General features: G+C 36.7%; 1 protein-coding gene across 7 annotated transcripts in view; it reads right to left on the reverse strand.

Moving 5' to 3' along the window:
* Positions 1-23885, reverse strand: part of ARHGAP5 (Rho GTPase activating protein 5) — a 93046-nt gene that overhangs the window by 15921 nt on the left and 53240 nt on the right. For all 7 annotated transcript variants that reach the window (XR_013162221.1, XM_077126994.1, XM_077126991.1 and 4 more), the window contains one exon: positions 7168-7245. Coding sequence is in view for 6 of the 7 variants with exons in the window: in XM_077126994.1 (XP_076983109.1) it covers positions 7168-7245 (78 nt within the window). In the remaining variant the exon portion in view is untranslated. The remainder of the gene's footprint in view (positions 1-7167; positions 7246-23885) is intronic.

A 23885-nucleotide genomic window follows, 5' to 3' on the forward strand; every position in this document is an offset into this window, starting at 1 on the left:
AGAGATTGTCTCTGCAAGAAATACTAAAGGGAGCACCAGAGGTAGATAGGAAAAGACAGTAGAGAGAGATGTGGAGAAGTATATAGACATGAAGACTATCGGTAAAGGTAAAAAGAAGAAACATTAGATGTGACATACAAAATCCTAAAGGCAAAATGGTAGAAGAAAGTACTGCCCTTACAGTAATAACACTAAATGTTAATAGATTAAATTCCCCAATCAAAAGATATAGACTGGCAGAATGGATTAAAACGCAGAACTCATCTATATGCTGTCTACAGGAGACGCATTTTAGAGCCTTTGAAAGTGAAAGGTTTGGAAAAGACATTTCATGCAAACAACAATCAGAAAAGAGCAGGAGTAGGTATACTAATACCCAACAAATTAGACTTCAAATGTAAAACAATTAAAAGAGACAAAGAAGGACACTATGTATTAATAAAAGAAACAATTCAACAAGAAGACGTAACAATCATAAATATTTATGCACTGAGACAGAGTGCACCAAAATACATGAGGCAAACACTGAAAACACTGACAAGAGAAACAGACACAACTCCCATAATAGTTGGAGACTTCAATTCCCCATTCTGAGAGGATCAATAAAGAAACAGAATTTGAATAATACAATAAATGAACTAGACTTAACAGACATTTATAGAACATTACACCCCACAACAGCAGGATACACCTTTTTCTCAAGTGTTCACGGATCATTTTCGAGGACAGACCATATGCTGGGTCGAAAAGCAAGTCTCAATAAATTTAAAAAGAGCGAAATCATACAAAATATTTTCTCAGATCATAAAGGAACAAAGTTAGAAATCAGTAACAGGCAGAGGGCCAGAAAATTCGCAAATATATGGAGGCTCAACAACACACTCTTAAACAACCAGTGGGTCAAGGAAGAAATTACAAGAGAAATCAATAAACACCTTGAAGCAAATGAAAATACAACAAATCAAAAAAGAAGAAAGAGCAAAAATTGAGTAATTAACTGGTCACTTGGAAAAACTAGAGAAAGTAGAGCAAATTAACCCAAAGCAAGCAAACAGAAAGCAATAATGAAGATTAGAGCAGGAATAAATGAAACTGAGAACATGAAAACAATTGAGAAAATCAACAAACCAGAAGTTGGTTCTATGAGAAAATCAGTAAGACTGATGGACCCTTAGCAAGGTTGACAGGAAGAAGAAAGAGGATGCAAATAAAATCAGAAATGGAAGAGGAGACATAACCACCGACTCGGCAGAAATAATGGAGGTAAAGGAGAGGATACTGTGAACAACTTTAGGCTAATAAACTAGACAACGTAGATGAAATGGACAACTTTCTAGAAAGGCATGAACAACCCACATTGACTCGAGAAGAAGTAGACGACCTCAACAAATCATTCAAAAGTAAAGAAATTGAACTAGTCATTAGAAACTCCCAGAAAAGAAAAGTCCCAGACCAGATGGCTTCACACGTGAATTCTACCAAACATTCAATAGAATTAGTACCAATCCTGTTCAAACTCTTCAAAAAAAAAAAACGGAAGAGGAGGGAAGGCTACCTAACTCATTCTATGAAGTCAAGATCACCTTCAAACCAAAGCCAGACAACAATACTACAAGAAAAGAAAATTACAGACCAATCTCTCTAATGAACACAGACACAAAAATCCTCAACAAAATTCTCACAAATTGAATCCAGCAGCACATTAACAATTATACATCATGACCAAGTTAGGATTTAACCCAAGTATGCAAGATGGTTCAACATAAGAAAATCAATTAATGTAATACACCATATCAACAAATCAAAGTAGAAAAACCACCTATCATCTTGATTGAAGGAGAAAGGCATTTGTCAAAATTCAACATCCTTTCTTGTTGAAAACACTGCAAAGGATAGCAATAGAAGGGAGCTTCCTCAACATGATAAAGGAATATATGAAAAACACAGCTAACATCATCTTCAATGGGAAAAAACTGAAAAGTACCCCCTAAGAGCAGGAACAAGACAAAGATGTCCATTGTCACCACTGTTATTCAACATTGCGTTGGAAGTTTTAGCCAGAGCAATTAGACAAGAAAAAGAAATACAAGGCATCAAAATTGGAAAGGAAGAAGTAAAACTCTGTTTGCAATGATATATTATATGCCTAAAACCCCCCAAAATTCCTAGCAAAACTACTAGAGCTAATAAATGAGTACAGCAACGTGGCAGGTTACAAAGTCAACAGTCAAAAATCTATAGCGTTTCCATACACTAGTAATAAGAAACCTGAGGGGGAATTCAAGAAAAAAATTCCATTTACAATTGCAAAAAGAATAAAATATTTAGGAATATATTTAACTAAGGATACAAAAGACCTATAGAAAGAAAACTACAAGAAATTGCTAAAAGAAATCACAGAAGACCAATTAAATGGAAGGGCATATCATATTCATGGATTGGAAGACTAAATAAAGTTAAGATGTCAATTCTACCTAAATTGATTTATAGATTCAATGCAATACCAATTAAAATTCCCAAAACTTACTTTTCAGAAATAGAAAAATCAATAACCAAATTTATCTGGAAGGGCAGGATGCCCCAAATAGCTAAAAATATCCTGAGAAAGAAATATGAAGTCAGAGATCTCACACTACTGACTTCAGGGAGTATTATGAAGCTACAGTGATCAAAACAGCATGGCACTGGCATAAAGATAGATATACTGACCAGTGGAATCGAACAGATTTCAGATATAGACCCTCTCATCTATGGACAACTGATCTTTGATAAGGCAGTCAAGCCAACTCAGCTGGGACAGAACAGTGTCTTCAATAAATGGTGCCTGGAGAACTGGATATCCACATGCAAAAGAATGAAAGAGGATCCATATCTCACAGCATATAGAAAAATGAACTCAAAATGGATCAGAGACCTACACATTAGATCTAAGACCATAAAACTTTTAGAAGAAAATGTAGGGAAATATCTTATAAATCTTGTAATAAGACGTGATTTCCTAGATCTTACACTCAAAACACAAGCACTGAAGAAAGAAACAGATAAATGGGAACTCCTCAAAATCAAACACTTCTGTACATCAAAGAACTTTGTCAAGAAAGTAAAAAGACACCCTACACAATGAGAGACAATATTTGGAAACACTATATCAGATAAAGGTCTAGTATCCAGAATATATAACAAGACTGTTCAACTCGACAACAAAAAGACAAACAACCCAATTACAAAATGGTCAAAAGACTTGAACAGACACTTCTCAGAAGAGAAAATACAAATGGCTAAAAAGCACATGAAACGATGCTCAACTTCCCTGGCTATTTCGGAAATGCAAATCAAAACCACAATGAGATATCCTCTCACATGCACCGGAATGGCCATTATCAATAAAACAGAAATGACAAGTGCTGGAGAAGATGTGGAGAAAGAGGCACATTTAACTACTGTTCGTGGGAACGTAAAATGGTACAACTGCTGTGGAAGACAGTTTGGTGGTTCCTCAGACACTAAGTATAAAACTGCCATATGATCTGGCAATACCATCGCTAGGTATCTATTTAGAGGACATGAAGGCAAGAACACAACGGACATTTGCACACTAATGTTTATAGCAGCATTATTTACAATTGCCAAGAGATACAAAACAGCCCAAATGTCCATCAACAGATGAGTGGCTAAACAAGCTGTGATATATACATATGATGGAATATTACACGGATGTAAAACAGAATAAAGTTGTAAAGTATATAACAACAACGATGACCTTGAGGTCATTATGCTAAGTGAAATTAGCCAGAAACAAAAGGACAAATATTGTATGGCCTCACTGATATGAAATATCATTAATGAATGAATCTGGAGAATTTCAGTTAAGAACAGAGGCCATCAAGAGATAGAAATAGGGTAGATTTTGGGTAATTGGAGCTGAAGGCATACAGATTGTGGAAGAGGACTGATTGTAAAAATTCAGAAATGGATAGCACAATACTACCTAATTGTAGCACAATAATGTCAGTATGCTGAATAAAGCTGAATATGAGAATGATAGAGGGAGGAGGCCTGGGGGCACAAATGAAACCAGAAAGAAAGATAGACGATAAAGTCTGAGATGGTATAATCTAAGGATGCCTAGAGTGTACAATGATAGTGACTAAATGTACAAATTAAAAAATGTTTTTGCATGAGGAAGAACAAAGGAATGTCAACATTGTAGGTGAGTGTCAATATTGTTGAAAATAGATAATTCATATTTAAAAACTATAACTCACATGTGAGACTAAAGCAAAAAATGTTTATTTGGTACAAAATTTATACTTCGACTAGTGTATTTCCTAATATAACTTATATGCACAGTCACACCATAAGTACATGGAACCTTGAACAGGGCATGAGATTTTGTAGGTTTGTCCAGAGTGATGCCCCGATAGATCCCAGAGCGATTTGAACAGTGAATAAAAAAGTATTTGCAAAGTCCCCTTGGGGGAATGGTGAAAAAGGGGGAAAATCCAACATCCCTACTTGGAGAACTCCTGATATTCTCACAAGCAATGGGGACAACCAAATCAATAGGCTGAGCCTTCAATCTTGGGGTTTGTTCATATGAAACTTATCCCCGCAAAGGACAGACTAAGCCTACTTAAAATTAGGCCTAAGAGTCACTCCCAGAGAACCTCTTTTGTCGCTCAGATGTGGCCTATCTCTCTCTCAGCCAACATAACAAGCAAACTCACTGCCCTCCTCTTCTCTGTGGAACATGACTCCCAGGGGTGTAAACCTTGCTGGCAACATGGGACAGAAATCCTAGAACGAGCTGGGACTCATCATCAAGGGACTGAGAAAACCTTCTTGACTAAAAGGGGGAAGAGAGTAATGAAACAAAATACAATGTCAGTGGCTGAAAGATTTCAGAATCAAGAGGTTATCCTGGAGGTTATTCTTATGCATTTTATAGATATCCCGTTTTTAGTTTAAGGTATATTAGGGAAGCAGAGGGAAATGCTGAAACTGTACAGCTGTGTTCCAGTAGCCATGTTTCTTGAAGATGAATGTAAAATGATATAGCTTTTGCAATGTGACTATGTGATTGTGAAAACCTGTGTGTGATACTCTTTTTAGCTATGATATTGACAGATGAGTAAAAATATGGTTTAAAAATAAATAGGTTAAAAAATAAATAAATAATAGGGGAACAAATGTTAAAATAAATTGAGTAGATTGAAATACTAGTGAACAATGAAAGGGAGTGGTAAGGGGGTATAGAAAAAAATGGGAAAATAGGTCAAAATCTATTGAGTAGATGGTAATACTAGTGGTCAACGAAAGGGAGGGGTATGGTATGTTTAAGTTTTTTCCTTTTCCTTTTTATTTCTTTTTCTGGAGTGACGCAATTGTTCTAAAAAATGATCGTGGTGATGAATATATTACTATATGATGATACTGTGAGCCACTGATTGTACTCCATACACGGAATGTTTGTATGTTAAAAATGTTCATGTTTGTATGTTGTTTTGGTTTGATAATACAAAACAAATCAAATAAAGAAAAATAGGGAGGAAGTCTAATTCAAAATGCCCTAGTATTAACTACTACTATTACTGGACCCATTCATTATTGGAATTACACCAACAAAATAATGTAGTCAATCTTGTTTTTGTAAACATAAAACATATTTTTAAAAAGTCATATATATTATATACAAACAACATTTTGCCATTTCAATACATATAAATCTTCATCTTACATGGTTACCTAGTATTCTACTTTTAGTCATGAGTCCACACTCCCCATCCCGTTTTAGAATTATAAACAATGCTACAGTGAATGCTCTTAAGTAGATTTTAATATGCTTCTCAAACATAAATTCACAGAAGTACAGCTTGTCTAGTAACTATGCATTTTAATAGGTATTCACAAATTTCCTCTCAAAAGGCACCCCAAACAACAGTGCATAAAATACCTATTTGCCTATGCAAATAGATCCACCCAAGAAACTTTTTCACTGACAGTAAAATAAATCTGTTTTGAATTTTAACTTTTATTTCTAGTTGATAGGCTGAATGTCTTTTCATGTATTTGTTAGCTGCTTTCTCTTGATGTGAATTAATCTAGCATAGGAATTCCATACCCTACCCAAGTTCATAGTTTGTCTCCTGATTCTGAATATGTTTTAAGTACCTTCTCTTACAGAAGTTTTACATTATTAGGTAGTCCAGCTTATCATCTTGTTCCTACTTGCTAGGTTTCAGACCAAGTTTAGGACTTTCCCTACTCTAACAATATAAAAATACTTCTTTTTCTCCCTAGTAGTTATGATTTTCATTTTTGACATTTACATCTTTGATCTCAAATAGAATTTAGTTTGAGTAGAGAATCCAGCTTTTTCTTTCTTTCTTTTTTTAAGCTCCTAACAGTTGTTTTAATATATTAAAAAAAATGTATAGTCAAAGAATAGCCCATGGCATACAAAGATACTGCTCCATCACAAGTTCATTTATTGCTCTTCTAATTATGGTGGATTCAGTCACAGTCTGGATTTGTGAGATAGAATTTTTAGGTTAAGGATGAAATACAGGAAGAAACTGAGTGAAAGAATATGGGCCATATAATAACTAATCTTGCTCAAAGTATTTGTTTTATACTGTTCTATGAAGTCTCAGGATAAGAAACAGTGTGTCATTTCTAAAACAAACCCTATTAGCTGCATTCCATTCCTTCTCAAGGATTCTGTTTGGATACTGAATATTTTCTTTTCCAATACTTCATTTCCTATTAATTGACTCTTTTTCTGCCTTTACACTTAAATTTAAAAATATACAGTATTTTCCTGATCCAACTGCCTCTTCTTACTTTCAATTGCAAACATATTAAAGAAGTTTCATATCACATAGTTCTATTTTGATACGACCTGCTTACTTTTATCATTCCCTAGTACCCAGATCTCAAGTGATCAATGACTTTGCTGCTAGTGTTAAAGTCAACAGACCTTTCTTAGTTCTCAATTTTCCTTGACTGTAATATCTGTTCAGTATAACTTCTAATTCTACTCCAAAACTTTTCACCTTTACCATCCATATCTTTAGAAGGTTTTCAAATTAATTAATCTTCCCACCATGAAACTCCACTAAGGAAACAGCAAAACAATGATTCTACTTTACATAATTATATTCCTACCTTGATCAAACTGCTTTTGAATGTTGTCTTGATCAGTTTTATTTCCACTAACACGGTAGAGTCCTTCAGTACATAATCCTAAGAGAATAAAGAAATATACATGCTTTTATACACACACAGATATATATATATACAACAAAATATATTTAAATTGTTTAGAACAACTAAAGAACAACTAAATACAATTTAGCAACTCAGGAAAATATTGTGCATTTCAAGATTAAATATTTTTTGAGCATTTCATTTTAAAAAACATTCTTTTTTTTCACATGGGCAGGCACCGGGAATTGAACCCGAGTCCTCTGGCATCTCAGGCAAGCATTCCTGCCTGCTGAGCCACCGTGGCCCGCCCTTAAAATACATTCTTAATGAACTACGTATTTTAGAACATTTAAGATACCCAGGTTCTAGAAAAATGAGTAGAACACGTCTCTCTATTCCTCCTACCACATAAAGCTAAAAACCCTGAACATAATATACAAAAAACAACATAAAACGACTGAATCATGGAGACAAGAAGGTGAATTGTCTAGGGACTTGAAGAATGACATGGTAATGAGTTTCCTGGGTTTTCCTGTTACATCTCCAAAATCGTGGACTGGGCAAGGGACAAGCCAGCAACCCAGAAACACCCACAGGCATGGGAAAAACAGGCCCAACAACAAAAATCTGATCTCTCTAATCAAAGGACTGGGGAAACCGTAGCCTAGCAAGACAAAATCTTTTTGACCATAAGCACCCTTCTGCAGCCAAACACCCTGGAACCCCTTCTCATACATACCAATGGAGGCTAAGCAGGAAACCCGGACTTGCACCCCAGAAGGCACCCCCTCCCTGCCAGCAGTATCAGCAGAAACTAAGTGGAAGGACTGAGAAATAGAATAACAGAAAAAAAAGCTCACTGAATAGGCTCAGAGCAGAATGAAGATGACACAGGAAAGAATTACTGAACTTCAAGACAGGTGAATAGAAATTACTTAATTTTTATAACTAAATAAACAAACAAAAAAAACCCAACCAAACAAAAAGAACCTCATGGACCTGTGGGAGAATAACAAAAGATCTAACATTTGTGTCACTGGCAGGAAATCTACACCTATCTTTATGTCCACTGGGAAGTACCACAAAGCACTTTTGAAAGAAACTCATTTTCATAAGGCACTGAATTATTCAGATCACAGTAAATATCAATGGAAAGTAGATTCTGTTAAAACTCAGCATTCCTGAATAAATAAGTCAAAGTTCTTGCCTGGGACAACCTATTTATTTCTCATCCTAGTTAGAATTACTTCATTTTCTCCAAAATAAATAAAGGTGTGAAAGGGGAACAAAACTTCTCATTTTCAGAAATCCATGAAGATAATAAATGTAAAAGGAGTAAAAATAAATTGACAAATGTTTCATATGGCCAAAGTAATATTTTTTTTTATTAATTAATGGAAAAAAAGAAATTAACCCAACATTTAGAAATCATACCATTCTACATATGCAATCAGTAATTCTTAACATCATCACATAGACGCATGATCATCGTTTCTTAGTTCATTTGCATCGGTTTAGAAGAACTAGCAACTCAAACGAAAAAGATATAGAATGTTAATATAGAGAAAAAAAATAAAAGTAATAATAGTAAGAACAAAACAAAACAAAACAAAACAAAAACGTATAGCTCGGATGCAGCTTCATTCAGTGTTTTAACATGATTACTTTACAATTAGGTATTATTGTGTTGTCCATTTTTGAGTTTTTGTATCTAGTCCTGTTGCACAGTCTGTATCCCATCAGCTCCAATTACCCATTATCTTACCCTGTTTCTAACTCCTGCTGGACTCTGTTACCAATGACATACTCCAAGTTTATTCTCGAATGTCGATTCATATCATTGGGACCATACAGTATTTGTCTTTTAGTTTTTGGCTAGACTTACTCAGCATAATGTTCTCTAGGTTCATCCATGTTATTACATGCTTCATAATTTTATCCTGTCTTAAAGCTGCATAATATTCCATCATATGTATATACCACAGTTTGTTTAGCCACTCGTCTGTTGATGGACATTTTGGCTGTTTCCATCTCTTTGCAATTGTAAATAACGCTGCTATAAACATTGGTGTGCAAATGTCCGTTTGAGTTTTTGCCCTTAATTCCTTTGAGTAGATTCCCAGCAATGGTATTGCTGGGTCATATGGCAATTCTATATTCAGCTTTTTGAGGAACCGCCAAACTGCCTTCCACAGTGGTTGCACCATTTGACATTCCCACCAACAGTGGATAAGTGTGCCTCTTTCACCGCATCCTCTCCAGCACTTGTCATTTTCTGTTTTGTTGATAATGGCCATTCTGGTGGGTGTGAGATGATATCTCATTGTGGTTTTGATTTGCATTTCTCTAATGGCCAGGGACATTGAGCATCTCTTCATGTGCCTTTTGGCCATTTGTATTTCCTCCTCTGACAGGTGTCTATTCAAGTCTTTTTCCCATTTTGTAATTGGGTTGGCTGTCTTTTTGTTGTTGAGTTGAACAATCTCTTTATAAATTCTGAATACTAGACCTTTATCTGATACGTCGTTTCCAAATATTGTCTCCCATTGTGTAGGCTGTCTTTCTACTTTCTTGATGAAGTTCTTTGATGCACAAAAGTGTTTAATTTTGAGGAGTTCCCATTTATTTATTTCCTTCTTCAGTGCTCTTGCTTTAGGTTTAAGGTCCATAAAACTGCCTCCAATTGTAAGATTCATAAGATATCTCCCTACATTTTCCTTTAACTGTTTTATGGTCTTAGACCTAATGTTTAGATCTTTGATCCATTTTGAGTTAACTTTTGTGTAGGGTGTGAGATATGGGTCTTCTTTCATTCTTTTGCATGTGGATATCCAGTTCTCTAGGCACCATTTATTGAAGAGACTGTTCTGTCCCAGGTGAGTGGGCTTGACTGCCTTATCAAAGATCAAATGTCCATAGATGAGAGGGTCTATATCTGAGCACTCTATTCGATTCCATTGGTCGATATATCTATCTTTATGCTAATACCATGCTGTTTTGACCACTGTGGCTTCATAATATGCCTTAAAGTCAGGCAGTGCAAGACCTCCAGCTTCGTTTTTTTCCCTCAAGATGTTTTTAGCAATTCGGGGCACCCTGCCCTTCCAGATAAAAATTTGCTTATTGGTTTTTCTATTTCTGAAAAATAAGTTGTTGGGATTTTGATTGGTATTGCATTGAATCTGTAAATCAATTTAGGTAGGATTGACATCTTAACTATATTTAGTCTTCCAATCCATGAACACGGTATGCCCTTCCATCTATTTAGGTCTTCTGTGATTTCTTTTAGCAGTTTTTTGTAGTTTTCTTTATATAGGTTTTTTGTCTCTTTAGTTAAATTTATTCCTAGGTATTTCATTCTTTTAGTTGTGATTGTAAATGGGATTCGTTTCTTGATTTCCCCCTCAGCTTGTTCATTACTAGTGTATAGAAATGCTACAGATTTTTGAATGTTGATCTTGTAACCTGCTACTTTGCTGTACTCATTTATTAGCTCTAGTAGTTTTGTTGTGGATTTTTCCGGGTTTTCGACGTATAGTATCATATTGTCTGCAAACAGTGATAGTTTTACTTCTTCCTTTCCAATTTTGATGCCTTGTATTTCTTTTTCTTGTCTAATTGCTCTGGCTAGAACCTCCAACACGATGCTGAATAATAGTGGTGATAGTGGACATCCTTGTCTTGTTCCTGATCTTAGGGGGAAAGTTTTCAATTTTTCCCCATTGAGGATGATATTAGCTGTGGGTTTTTCATATATTCCCTCTATCATTTTAAGGAAGTTCCCTTGTATTCCTATCCTTTGAAGTGTTTTCAACAGGAAAGGACGTTGAATCTTGTCAAATGCCTTCTCTGCATCAATTGAGATGATCATGTGATTTTTCTGCTTTGATTTGTTGATATGGTGTATAACATTAATTGATTTTCTTATGTTGAACCATCCTTGCATACCTGGGATGAATCCTACTTGGTCATGATGAATAATTCTTTTAATGTGTTGTTGGATACGATTTGCTAGAATTTTATTGAGGATTTTTGCATCTATATTCATTAGAGAGATGGGCCTGTAGTTTTCTTTTCTTGTAATATCTTTGCCTGGTTTTGGTATGAGGGTGATGTTGGCTTCATAGAATGAATTAGGTAGTTTTCCCTCCGCTTCAATTTTTTTGAAGAGTTTGAGGAGAGTTGGTACTAATTCTTTCTGGAATGTTTGATAGAATTCAGATGTGAAGCCGTCTGGTCCTGGACTTTTCTTTTTAGGAAGCTTTTGAATGACTGATTCAATTTCTTTACTTGTGATTGGTTTGTTGAGGTCATCTATGTCTTCTTGAGTCAAAGTTGGTTGTTCATGTCTTCCAGGAACCCGTCCATTTCCTTTAAATTGTTGTATTTATTAGCGTAAAGTTGTTCATAGTATCCTGTTATTACCTCCTTTATTTCTGTGAGGTCAGTAGTTATGTCTCCTCTTCCATTTCTGATCTTATTTATTTGCATCCTCTCTCTTCTTCTTTTTGTCAATCTTGCTAAGGGCCCATCAATCTTATTGATTTTCTCACAGAACCAACTTCTGGCCTTACTGATTTTCTCTGTTGTTTTCATGTTTTCAATTTCATTTATTTCTGCTCTAATCTTTGTTATTTCTTTCCTTTTGCTTGCTTTGGGATTAGTTTGCTGTTCTTTCTCCAGTTCTTCCAAGTGGACAGTTAATTTCTGCATTTTTGCCTTTTCTTCTTTTCTGATATAGGCATTTAGGGCAATAAATTTCCCTCTTAGCACTGCCTTTGCTGCGTCCCATAAGTTTTGATATGTTGTGTTTTCATTTTCATTCGCCTCTAGGTATTTGCTAATTTCTCTAGCAATTTCTTCTTTGTTGTTTAGGAGTGTGTTGTTGAGCCTCCACGTATTTGTGAATTTTCTGGCACTCCGCCTATTATTGATTTCCAACTTCATTCCTTTATGATCTGAGAAAGTGTTGTGTTGTGTACGATTTCAATCTTTTTAAATTTGTTAAGACTTGCTTTGTGACCCAGCATATGTCTATCTTTGAGAATGATCCATGAGCACTTGAGAAAAAAGTGTATCCTGCTGTTGTGGGATGTAATGTCCTATAAATGTCTGTTAAGTCTAGCTCATTTATAGTAATATTCAGGTTCTCTATTTCTTTATTGATCCTCTGTCTAGATGTTCTGTCCATTGATGAGAGTGGTGAATTGAAGTCTCCAACTATTATGGTATTTGTGTCTATTTCCTTTTTCAGTGTTTGCAGTGTATTCCTCACGTATTTTGGGGCATTCTGGTTCGGTGCATAAATATTTATGATTGTTATGTCTTCTTGTTGAATTGTTCCTTTTATTAGTATATAGTGTCCTTTTTTGTCTCTTTTAACTGTTTTACATTTGAAGTCTAATTTGTTGGTTATTAGTATAGCCACTCCTGCTCTTTTCTGGTTGTTATTTGCATGAAATACCTTTTCCCAACCTTTCACTTTCAACCTATGTTTATCTTTGGGTCTAAGATGTGTTTCCTGTAGACAGCATATAGAAGGATCCTGTTTTTTAATCCATTCTGCCAATCTATGTCTTTTGATTGGGGAATTCAGTCCATTGACATTTAGTGTTATTACTGTTTGGATAATATTTTCCTCTAACATTTTGCCTTTTGTATTATATATATCATATCTGATTTTCCTTCTTTCTACACTCTTCTCCATACCTCTCCTGTCTTTTTGTATCTGACTCTAGTGCTCCCTTTAGTATTTCTTGCAGAGCTGGTCTCTTGGTCACAAATTCTCTCAGTGACTTTTTGTCTGAGAATGTTTTAATTTCTCCCTCATTTTTGAAGGATAATTTTGCTGGATTTAGGAGTCTTGGTTGGCAGTTTTTCTCTTTTAGTAATTTAAATATATCATCCCACTGTCTTCTAGCTTCCATTGTTTCTGCTGAGAAATCTACACATAGTCTTATTGGGTTTCCCTTGTATGTGATGGATTGTTTTTCTCTTGCTGCTTTCAAGATCCTCTGTTTCTCTTTGACCTCTGACATTCTAACTAGTAAGTGTCTTGGAGAACGCCTATTTGGGTCTAATCTCTTTGGGGTGCGCTGCACTTATATTTGTGCGGTTCATATTGTCCTTGAGTTCCCTGATACCCTGTTCAAATTTTTCCATTCTTTTCCCGATAGTTTCTGTTTCTTTTTGGAATTCAGATGTTCCATCCTCCAAATCACTAATTCTATCTTCTGTCTCTTTAAATCTATCATTGTAGGTATCCATTGTTTTTTCCATCTTTTCTACTTTATCCTTCACTTCCATAAGTTCTGTGATTTGTTTTTTCAGTTTTTCTATTTCTTCTTTATGTTCAGCCCATGTCTTCTTCATGTCCTCCCTCAATTTATCCATTTCATTTTTGAAGAGGTTTTCCATTTCTGTTCGTATATTCAGCATTAGTTGTCTCAGCTCCTGTATCTTATTTGAACTATTGGTTTGTTCCTTTGACTGGGCCATATTCTCAATCTTTTGAGCGTGGACAGTTATCTTTTGCTGCTGGCGTCTGGGCATTTAGTCAGATTTACCTGGGTGTCGGACCCAACAAGGTTGTAAGATTTTTCTGTGAAATCTCTGGGTTCTGTTTTTCTTATCCTGCCCAGTAGGTGGCGCTCGTGGCACACGTTTGTCTCATGTGTTTGGAAGGGATCCCCCCGGTCACCGATCTCCGCGGCCTGGGAATTTCCGATCCAATTCTCTTTGTTGGTTCGGGGGGCCGCGTGTGGTGGGGGCATCAGCCGCCGCGGCTTGAGGGGACCCTGTGGCTGGTCGCCGGCCGCAGCGGGTCCGGGGAATTCGCCACCGGACCAGGAAGTCGTCTGCGGGTGAGGGGCGTCGATCACCGGCCGCCGCCGCCTGTGGAATTTCCCACCGGACCAGGAAGCCGCCCACGGGGGAGGGCCACCGCGGCTTGGGTAGCCCTCTGATCCAAGACTCGTAGCCAGACCAGGAAGCCGCCCGCAAAAGAGGGGCGCCGGCCGCCTCGGCTTGGGAAACTTGCCTCTCCGAGACTCTCAGCCGGCCCGGGAAGGAGGGAGGGAGGAGCTCCGGCCGCCACAGCTGCCGCTGCTCGGGAAATCGCGTGCCACTTGGGGATCTCACCACAGCCGAGTCTCGCAGTCAGACTAGCCAGTCCAGACTGGGGTACCCTGTGTGTCCATTCCCTGTCGTGGCCCTGGGAGCTGTTCTGCACTGTTTCAGTTCACCTAGTAGTTGCTTTGGAGGAGGAACTAAGACGCACGTACCTTACTAAGCCGCCATCTTGGCCCCCCAAAGTAATATTTTTAAAAGCTGTAGTTTTACTGACACGCAACATGAATTAAGCTCACAGGCATTAGCATGAGTGAAAGAAACCAGACACAAAAGAATATATATGGTATGTATAATCTTTTCTTTTCTTTATTATCGTTTTATTTCTTTTTCTAAATCAGTGCAAATGTTCTAAGAAATGATGAATATGCAACTGTGATGATATCAAGAATTACTGATTGTATATGTAGAATGGAGTGATATCTTAATATTTTGTTTGTTAATTTTTTTAATTAATAAAAAAGTTAAAAAAAAAAGAATATATATGATATAATTCCATCTATAGAAAGTTCTAAAACAGGCAGAGCATCTCTAATTATTTTGGGGGCAAACTAATCAGAAAAGTGGTTGTCTCTAGTAGTCCGAAGATTAACCAAGAAGAGAAATAAAGGGTGAGGAAAATGTTCTCTATCTTGACAGATGTGTAGATTAAACAGGTGTATGTATTTGTTAAAACTCATCAAGTTTTAACTTAAAGTTTGGTGCATTTCACTATATGTAATGTGACTTTAAAAAGAAAAAGAACTGTAATGAAATACTGAAATTGTAAATAGGTTTCCTTTCTTTAATGGCATGTGGTCTTTCTGTGTATTCTAGACTTGGAGCAAATGAGTACATACGTTGGGAATAATGGGAGCAAGGCTTCACATTGTTGGAGAAGGGAATAACAAACACCAAAAGCGAAACTAGCACTAAAATATACTATGGTACTGGATTGAAATTAGAGTTAGCAGTATAAACTCATGTTTTTTCTGGTTTTTAATAGAGACAGAAACAAATACAGATATAGATGTATATATATACACAATGTATATACATACATTTATTTTCTAGTTTTGTCTGCTGAGAGGACCTAGAAGCAATACCAATATTGGTTTCTAATTACTACCCTCCACTAAAACAAAAGAGTCTCCTTGGAAAAGTGGAAAACAAGGGAGTATATAAGCTCAGCCTGGTACATCCTGTGCCAGAAAGTAAGGAAGTCCTCAAAGAATTATGGAAATATCTCTCAAAAGATCATCTCTCAAATTACAAAAGTATCAACTATACAGAAACCATGAAGGGGACCCCACTGGCCTAAGCTTAGGGGCAATCTGAATATCAAAATATTTAAGGATGACAGTAGTGTATTGTAACTCACAGGATATAATAAGAATATGTAAGTCCATTCCAATACAGAAGAAGAGTTATTCTTATAATAAAATGTCAACAATTAAAAATAGTAAGAATGATAGCAATACAAAAAAAACATAAATGGATGCTGAAACTAATGGATGAAAACTGGATGACAGTCTCAAAGCACATCCCCATAAATGAAGTATTAATTGCAAAATTTTAACTTCAGTGAAGAAGTGGTAAATACCACACCAAATGATCACACCACCTATACTGGGACAAAGTGACATCATGTCCCTCCTTATATAATACACTCAGAAGGTCACCAGATCACTTTGGTGGGGTTTCTGAAATAAATGCAAAACAGCATAATTTGAACTGGATGAAGAGACACTGGACAAATCCAAATTCTACAAAATAACTAGCATATATTCTTTAAAATTGTCAAAATCAAGAAAGACAAGAGGTTGCAAAATTTTTCCGTATTAAAGGAGTCTAAAAAGACATAACTAGATGTAATTCATAATGGCAGATTAGATCCAGAACCGCCGTTCTCCCCCAAAAGTTTTAAAAGATATTATAAAACCAGTTGATGAAAACTGAATATGCGCTGTAAGTTATAAACCAGCACTGCATCCTTGCTATTTTCATAGTTTTGACTACTGTGGTTTTGTATGAGATTGTCCTTAATCTTAGGAAAAACAATGTATTGGGGATAAAGGGCCCCATGCTTCACATTTACTCTCAAGTGGTTCAGGAAAAAAGCAGAGATAGACCAACTGATAGACGAAGCAAATGGGGCAAAAAAAATATATAAGGAAATTCCTGGTGAGGTCATCAACATGGTGATATAAGACACCCTCTGGAAAAGTCTCCCCTTAGAATTAACTAATAAAAGGACAAATTCCACTTGCTTGGATCTCTGGAGTATGACAGGGACTGGAGAAGGACCCCACAAATGCCTGATAATGGACAGACAAAATATAAAGACGTGGTGTGTTAGTTAGATTCAGTCAACTTGGCCAGGTGAGCATACCTAGTCTTGTTGCTGCGGACATAAGCCAATGGTACATGAACCTCATCTGTTGCTAATTACATCTGCAGTCGGCTAGCAGGCGTGTCTGCTGCAATGAGTGACATTTGACTTAAATGGCTGGTGCTTAAATGAGAGAGTGCAACGTAGCACAGCTAAGGCCCAGACCTCTGGAGATGCAGAAAGAAGTCACCCCGGGGAAAGCTGTTGGAACCCAGGGGCCTGGAGAGAAGACCAGCAGAGACCATCCTGTGCCTTCCACGTAAGAAAGTACCTCACTGGAAATTAGCTGCCTTTCCTCTGAAGAATTAACAAAATAAATCCCCTTTTATTAAAAGCCAATCCGTCTCTGGTGTGTTGCATTCCGGCAGCTAGCAAACTAGAACACGTGGGAAATGACCCTCAGGGATGAGTCTGGCCCCAGCACTGTGGGATCCTGACCAAAAGGGGAGAAAGAAGTGTAACAAATTAGGTATCATGCTGAGGGAGTTCAAATATAATCAAGAAGCTACTCTGGAGGTCACTCTCACGCATGCTTCAGTTAGACATTGCTACTATTATAACTTGCCAAACTCCAACCAAAACCATTCCTGCCAATCCTAAAGAATACCTAGGGCATTATATAAGATTCTACAAAGCCTCCATTCACTAGGGTAACTTGCCAGAAACCTACAACCTCCGGATGGGTCTCTGGATCAGATAAGTCCGGAAATGCAGAAGGGCCAGCCCTGCAGAAGATCAACTAGTCCATCTCCCTATCCCATATTATCAACAGCTCCTTCCAACATGAAAAAATTAGAATAGTCATAACCCAAATACCCCTAAAGAGTGGAAGATCAAAGATGATGGTGGAGTTATACAGAGAAGATTGTGTTTAACAACTGGGTATGTGTGCTGAATCATTATACTGATATTTCTTTTAGTCTCCAGTACTTCAGAGCAACTAGAAATAAAAACCTCTAAAGTTGTGAAATTGTAACCCATACCAAGCTCTGAAATCTGTTCTACAACTAAATGTTGCAATGTACTTTGAAATGTATTGCTTTTTTCTATATATGTTATTTTTCACAAAAAAAAGAGAAGGAAGAGCATATTAGAGAAGAAAGGATTTAACAAATGAATGTGACTGCTGAATCAATATATTGATATTCCTTTTGGTCTCCAGTGTCTTGAAGTAGCTAGAAGAAAAAATGAAAAACTGTAGAACTGTAACCCACACCAAATTTTAAAATCTGTTGTATAATTACTTGTTAAAATGGACGTGGGACCCATACCAAACTCTGAAATCTGTTCTACAACTAATTGTTGCAATGTACTTTGAAATTTTATTGCTTTTATGTATGCATGTTATTTAAAGAGAAGGAGGAGTGTAACAGAGAAGATAGGATTTAACAAATGAGTTTGACTGCTGAATCATTATATTCGTATTTCTTTTGGTCTCCAGTGTCTTGGAGCAGCTAGAAGAAAAACTGAAGAATCATGAAACTGTAACCCATACCAAACTTTAAAATCTGTTCTATAACTACTTATTAAAATGTACTTGGAAATTTATTATGTTTTTGTATATATATTATATTTCACAATAAAAAAACATAAAAAAAGAGGCAATGTGGAACAAAAACAACATAGAGGGGGAAATGGAGGCATGTGGGAGCAAAGAACATGTGTGCTATTGAAGTTAAGTTGTATTTTTTCAAATTAGTTACACTTACAGGTTGTGTAGTACAACCCTCAGGGTTATCACAACGAAAGTATTTTAAAAAATATACAGAAACGGAAATGAGAAAGGGATCAGACAGAGAAATCACAAAAGATCAACGACATAGAAAAGGAAGTTGTAATAAAGGAAGAAAGATAAAAAAAAAAAAAAAAAAAAGGACATAAAAACCAAATGACAGGGCAGGCAATGATGGCTGAATGGCAGAGTTCTTGCCTGCTGTGCCAGAGATCCAGATTTGCTTCCCCGTGCCTGCTCATGAAAAAACAAACAAACAAAAAATCCCAAATGACAAAATGGCAGAAGCAACTGCCTTTACAGTAACAGCAGTGAATGTTAATGGATTAAACTCCCCAATCAAAAGACAGACAGAATGGATAAAACATGATCCAACTATATATTGTTTAAGAGACTCACTTTAGACCCCAAAACACAAATAGGTTGGAAAATAAAAGGATAGAAAAAGATAATCCATGCAAAAATAAGCATAAAAGAGCTGGGGTAGCTACAATAATATGAACAAAATAGACTTAAAGTCAAAAGTTGTTACAAGAGACAAACACACTATGTTAATAAAAGGAAGAACCCACCAAGAAGAAATAATCACAAATATTTAACCACAGTGCCCCAAATTACAGGAGGCAAAACACTGGCAAAATATAAGGGAAAAACAGACATCTTTATGATAATTGTTGGAGACCTCAATACATCAAAAGACACAACACCTAGACAGAAGATCAGTAAGGAAACAGAAAATTGAATATAATAAATGCACTGGACTCTAACATATAGACATGTACATAAACAGAACACTGCATCCCAGAACAGCAGGATATACCATTCTTCCGAAGTGCACACAGGATAGACCATATGTTAGGTCGCAAAACAATTCTTGACAAATTTTAAGACTGAAACTGGAAACCAGTAACAGGCAGAGAATTGGAAGCTCAACAAATATGGAAGATAAGTAACATAATCTTAAACAATCGGTGGGTCAAAGAAGAAAACCAGAAGAGATAACAGTAAATATCTTAAGATGAATGAAAATAAGAAAACAGCATAGCAAAACTTACAGCATGCAACAAAAACAGGGGTGAGAAAAAAATTATAGCCCTAAATGTTTTTATCAAAAAAGAAGAATTAAAATCAAAGACCTAACTGTACACCTAGAGGAACTAGAAAAAGAAAAGCAAACTAATTCCAAAGCAAGCAGAAATAAATAAATAGTGAGTTCTTTGAAAAGATCAGTAAAACTGACAGACCTTTAGCTAGACTGATGTGCTGGTTTGAATCTCTTGTGAATTCCAGAAAAGCCATGTTGTTTAATCCCCATTCAATAGTGCTGGGTGGGAGGCTTTTTTGATTGTTCCATGGAGATATGGCCCACCCAATTGTGGGTCATATCTCCACCCATTCAAGGTAGGATTGCCTACTGGAGCACCTTAAGAGGGAAACATTTTGGGAAAAGTTTAAGAGCCACAAGAGGCCACACAGCTAGAGACCTTTGGAGGTAAAGAAAGAAAATGCCCCTGGGAAAGCTTCATGAAGCAGGAAGCATGGATAGAAAGCTAGTAGATGTTATCATGTTCACCATATACCTTTTCAATTGAGAGAGAAACCCCGCACGTCACTGGCCTTCTTGAATCAAGGTATCTTTTTAGATTGGACATTTCTATAGCCTTGCTTTAATTTGGACATTTTCACGGCCTTTAAACATACAACTTAATAAATTCCCCTTTTTAAAAACTGTTACTGATGTATCGCATTCCGGCAGCGTTGCATACTAGAACAGATTTTGGTACCAGAGAAGTGGGGTGCTATTGCAGTTTGCAAATACCAAACAATGTTGGAACAACTTTTTAAACGGATAAGGGGAAGATTTTGGAAGAGCTGTGAAGAGCTTGATAGAGAAGGCCTAGAATGCTTTGAAGAGTCTGTTGGTAGAAATGTGGACTCCAAAGATACTTCTGATAAAGCCTTAGGCAGAAATGATGAACGTGTTGTTCCAAACTGGAAGGAAGACATTCTTTGTAGATGGAAAGCAGGGGGAGTGATGAAGTGCTAAATGTCCAAGTTTATCAGTCTCTCTATTCCAAACTAAATGTGGAAAATACAGCCTGGCTGCTCCTTGAAGCTTATAGTAAAATGCAAGAGGGAAGAGGTAAGTTGAGAACTGAACTCTTGGGTACAAAGAAACCACAAACTGATGTTCTGGAAATTTCTGGGCTTCCAGGAAGGTAGACCCCACAGAATAGTGCCCCACATGAGGATTTAACCAAATGTGGAACCAGTCAGCTGTTTCAGAAAAAGCCAGGATTGGAGATGGAGTTATCCAGGAAAGATTTGTGGAAACTTCTATCTGATGGGCATGAGCCAAGCCTACTGCATAGAAAACCAACGACAATGCTGTGGGATCTGTACAAACACAACCACTGCCAGTCTGGACTAAAAGTCTCAGAAAACAGAAAAAGTGAAGGTAAAATAAATTCAGAGGCAGAACTATGGAATTTAAAGTCTGAAGTTAAGAGACCTGGGCCCAGGAGAGCAGACCCACCCAAGCACTTAGAGAGGGTGAAACACATTCCTTGGGGATTGGGGAGAGCCTGGCTGCCACCACATGGAGGGGTTGAGCATGTGTCCTGGAGATGGCAGAGAACCCGGGAGCTCCAGGGCTTGGAGTAGGGGGAGAAAAAGGTGGTCTACTGAGTAAACACTTGAAAAGGGTGGGACTGCCACTTTATAAAGCTGCGAAAATAAATGACTCTCAGGCTTTGAAATCTCAGGAGTTTGCCCTGCAGGTTTTTGAAAATGCTTGGGTCCAGTGACCCCTGTGTTCCTTCCAATTTCCCCCTATGGAAATTGGAGTATGTATGCTATGACTCCCTCCTTTGTGTGTTGACCCCAGAAAAGGTCCCCATGACCCCAGAAAAGCCATGTCGTTTAATCCTCATTAAATATTGCTGGGTGGGGGCTTTTTGATTGTCCCATTCAAGGTAGGGTTGCTTACTGGAGCCCTTTAAGAGGAAAACATTTTGGAAAAAGCTGAAGAGCCACAAGAGGCTGCATAGCTAAAAACCTTTGGAGATGAAGAAGGAAAATACACCCAGGGGAGTTTCATGAAACAAGAGGCCTGGAGAGAAAGCCAGCATACAATGCTATGTTTGCCATGTGCCTTGAGAGAGAAACCCCACATGTCATCAGCATTCTTGAACCAAGGTTATCTTTCTCTGGATGCCTTAAATTGGACATTTCTATAGTCTTGCTTTAATTTGGACATTTTCATGGCCTTAGAACATGTAAACTTGCAACTTAATAAACTCCCCCTTTTAAAAGTCGTTCTATTTCTTGTATCACATTCCAGCAACTTGCAAACTAGAAATCTGACAAAGAAAAAGAGAGGACACAAATGAAAACCAGAAATGAATTTTTCTGACATAAAAAGGAGTATGAGAATATACTTGAATAACTGTATTCCAACAAATTAAACAACCTAGAAGAAACACAAGGACAATCTAACACTGACTAAAAGAATAGAAGATCTCAACAAGATTACAAGAGACTGAATTAGTCATCAAAATACTCCCAACAAAGAAAAGCTCAGGACCAGGTGGCTTCACAGGTGAATTCTAATAAACATTTAAGAAAGCAGCGATATCAATACTGCTCAAACTCTTCCAAAAAATTGAAGAGGAGGAAATACTACCTAACTAATCCTATGAGGCCAACATCACCCTAATACCAAAGCCAGATAAATACAGTACAAGAAAAGAAAATTAAAGATCAATTTCTTTTATGAACACAGACGTAAAAATTCTCAATAAAATACCAGCAAATTAGACAGGCCATGGTGGCTTAGCAGGCAGAGTTTTGCCTACCATGCTAGAGATCTGGGTTCAATTCCCAATGCCTGCCCATGCAATAAAAAAAAAAAAAAACCACACACACACCCAAAAACAAAAAAACAAACAAACAAAAAAAAAACAAATCGAATCCAGTAGCACATTAAAATTATACACAATGGTCATGTGAGATTTATTCCAGGTACACAAGGGTGGTTCAACATAAGAACATCAACTAATGTAATACACCACATTAATTAAACAAATGGGAAAAAAACATATGATCATCTCAATTGATGCAGAAAAGGCATTTGCTGCCCCCCAAATCCTAGAATTTTCAAAAAATGTAAGTGACAATAAAACACATACACAGCTATGAAACTATTCTACATTAAAGAAGACTAAAGAGACATGACGGGAAATAGTACTGCATGATCTTTGGCTGAATCCTGAATTGAAAAGGTAAAGGAGGTCATTGTTGGGACAACTGAGGGAATTTGAATATAGATGGTACATTAGGTGATAGGGCTGCATCAATGTTAAATTTCCCGAATACAATATTTATTCTGCAGTTATATGGGATAAATGCATTAGTTCTTGAGAAATATATGGTAAACCATTTAGAAGTGTCATACTGTCTATAACTTACTCTCAAATTGTTCAGAATAAAATTAAAGAAGATTCAGAGAGAGATACCGTGTGGTAAAAACTAAAAAACTGGTGAATCTAGGTGAAGGGTATATAACTGCTCACTCACTGTTACTATTCTTACAGCTCTGTTGAACATGAAATCTGCAAAGTCTGGGAAAAATTTTTCTTTTGTTTTTTTTTAAAGTTCCTGGCATTCAAGGGAACCTGTCATAAAATTAGCTGGCTACAGCTTAAGAAACAGATGCCTCAGGGAAAACTATCTTGAAAAAGAAGACCAGAGTTGGAGGACTCATACTTTCTAGTTAACAAATTTATTACAATGCCCACATAACCAAAACAGGGTGATACTGGCATAAGGACATAAGAACCAACGGAATATGGGAATCCCGAAATAAACCCACACATCCATGGCCAGATTATTTTGACAAATGAGCCAAGTCCTCTGGGGAATTGGAGAAAGAACACTATCTTCAACAAATGGTGTGGGGACAACTGGATTACTATATGCAAAAAATGAAAATGGACTACTATCTCGCACCATATATAAAAATTAATTCAAAACGCATCAATCACATAATACAGAAAACTCCTAGAAAAAAATATATAAATCACACATATATCAGATATACAAATATATAAACTACATAATTTATACAACTATAGAACTCCTAGAAAAAAAACACAGGGAAACATTTTCAGGACCCTGTATAAGTGAGACTTTACACCAAATTCATAAGCAGTAAAACAAAACAAAAAAACAGATAAATGGGACTACATCAAAATTTAAAACTTAGCATCAAAAGACATTATCAAGAAAGTGAAGACAACTTATGTAATGGGAGAAAATAACTGGAAACCATGTATCTGATAAAGATTTAATATCCAGCACATATGAACACCTCTTACACTTCAACAACAAAGAGACAACCCATTTTAAAAATGGGCGAAAGACCTGAATAGACATTTCTCCAGA

This window comes from Tamandua tetradactyla, chromosome 14 (genome assembly GCF_023851605.1).
Source record: "Tamandua tetradactyla isolate mTamTet1 chromosome 14, mTamTet1.pri, whole genome shotgun sequence".
NCBI classification, from domain to species: Eukaryota; Metazoa; Chordata; class Mammalia; order Pilosa; family Myrmecophagidae; genus Tamandua; species Tamandua tetradactyla.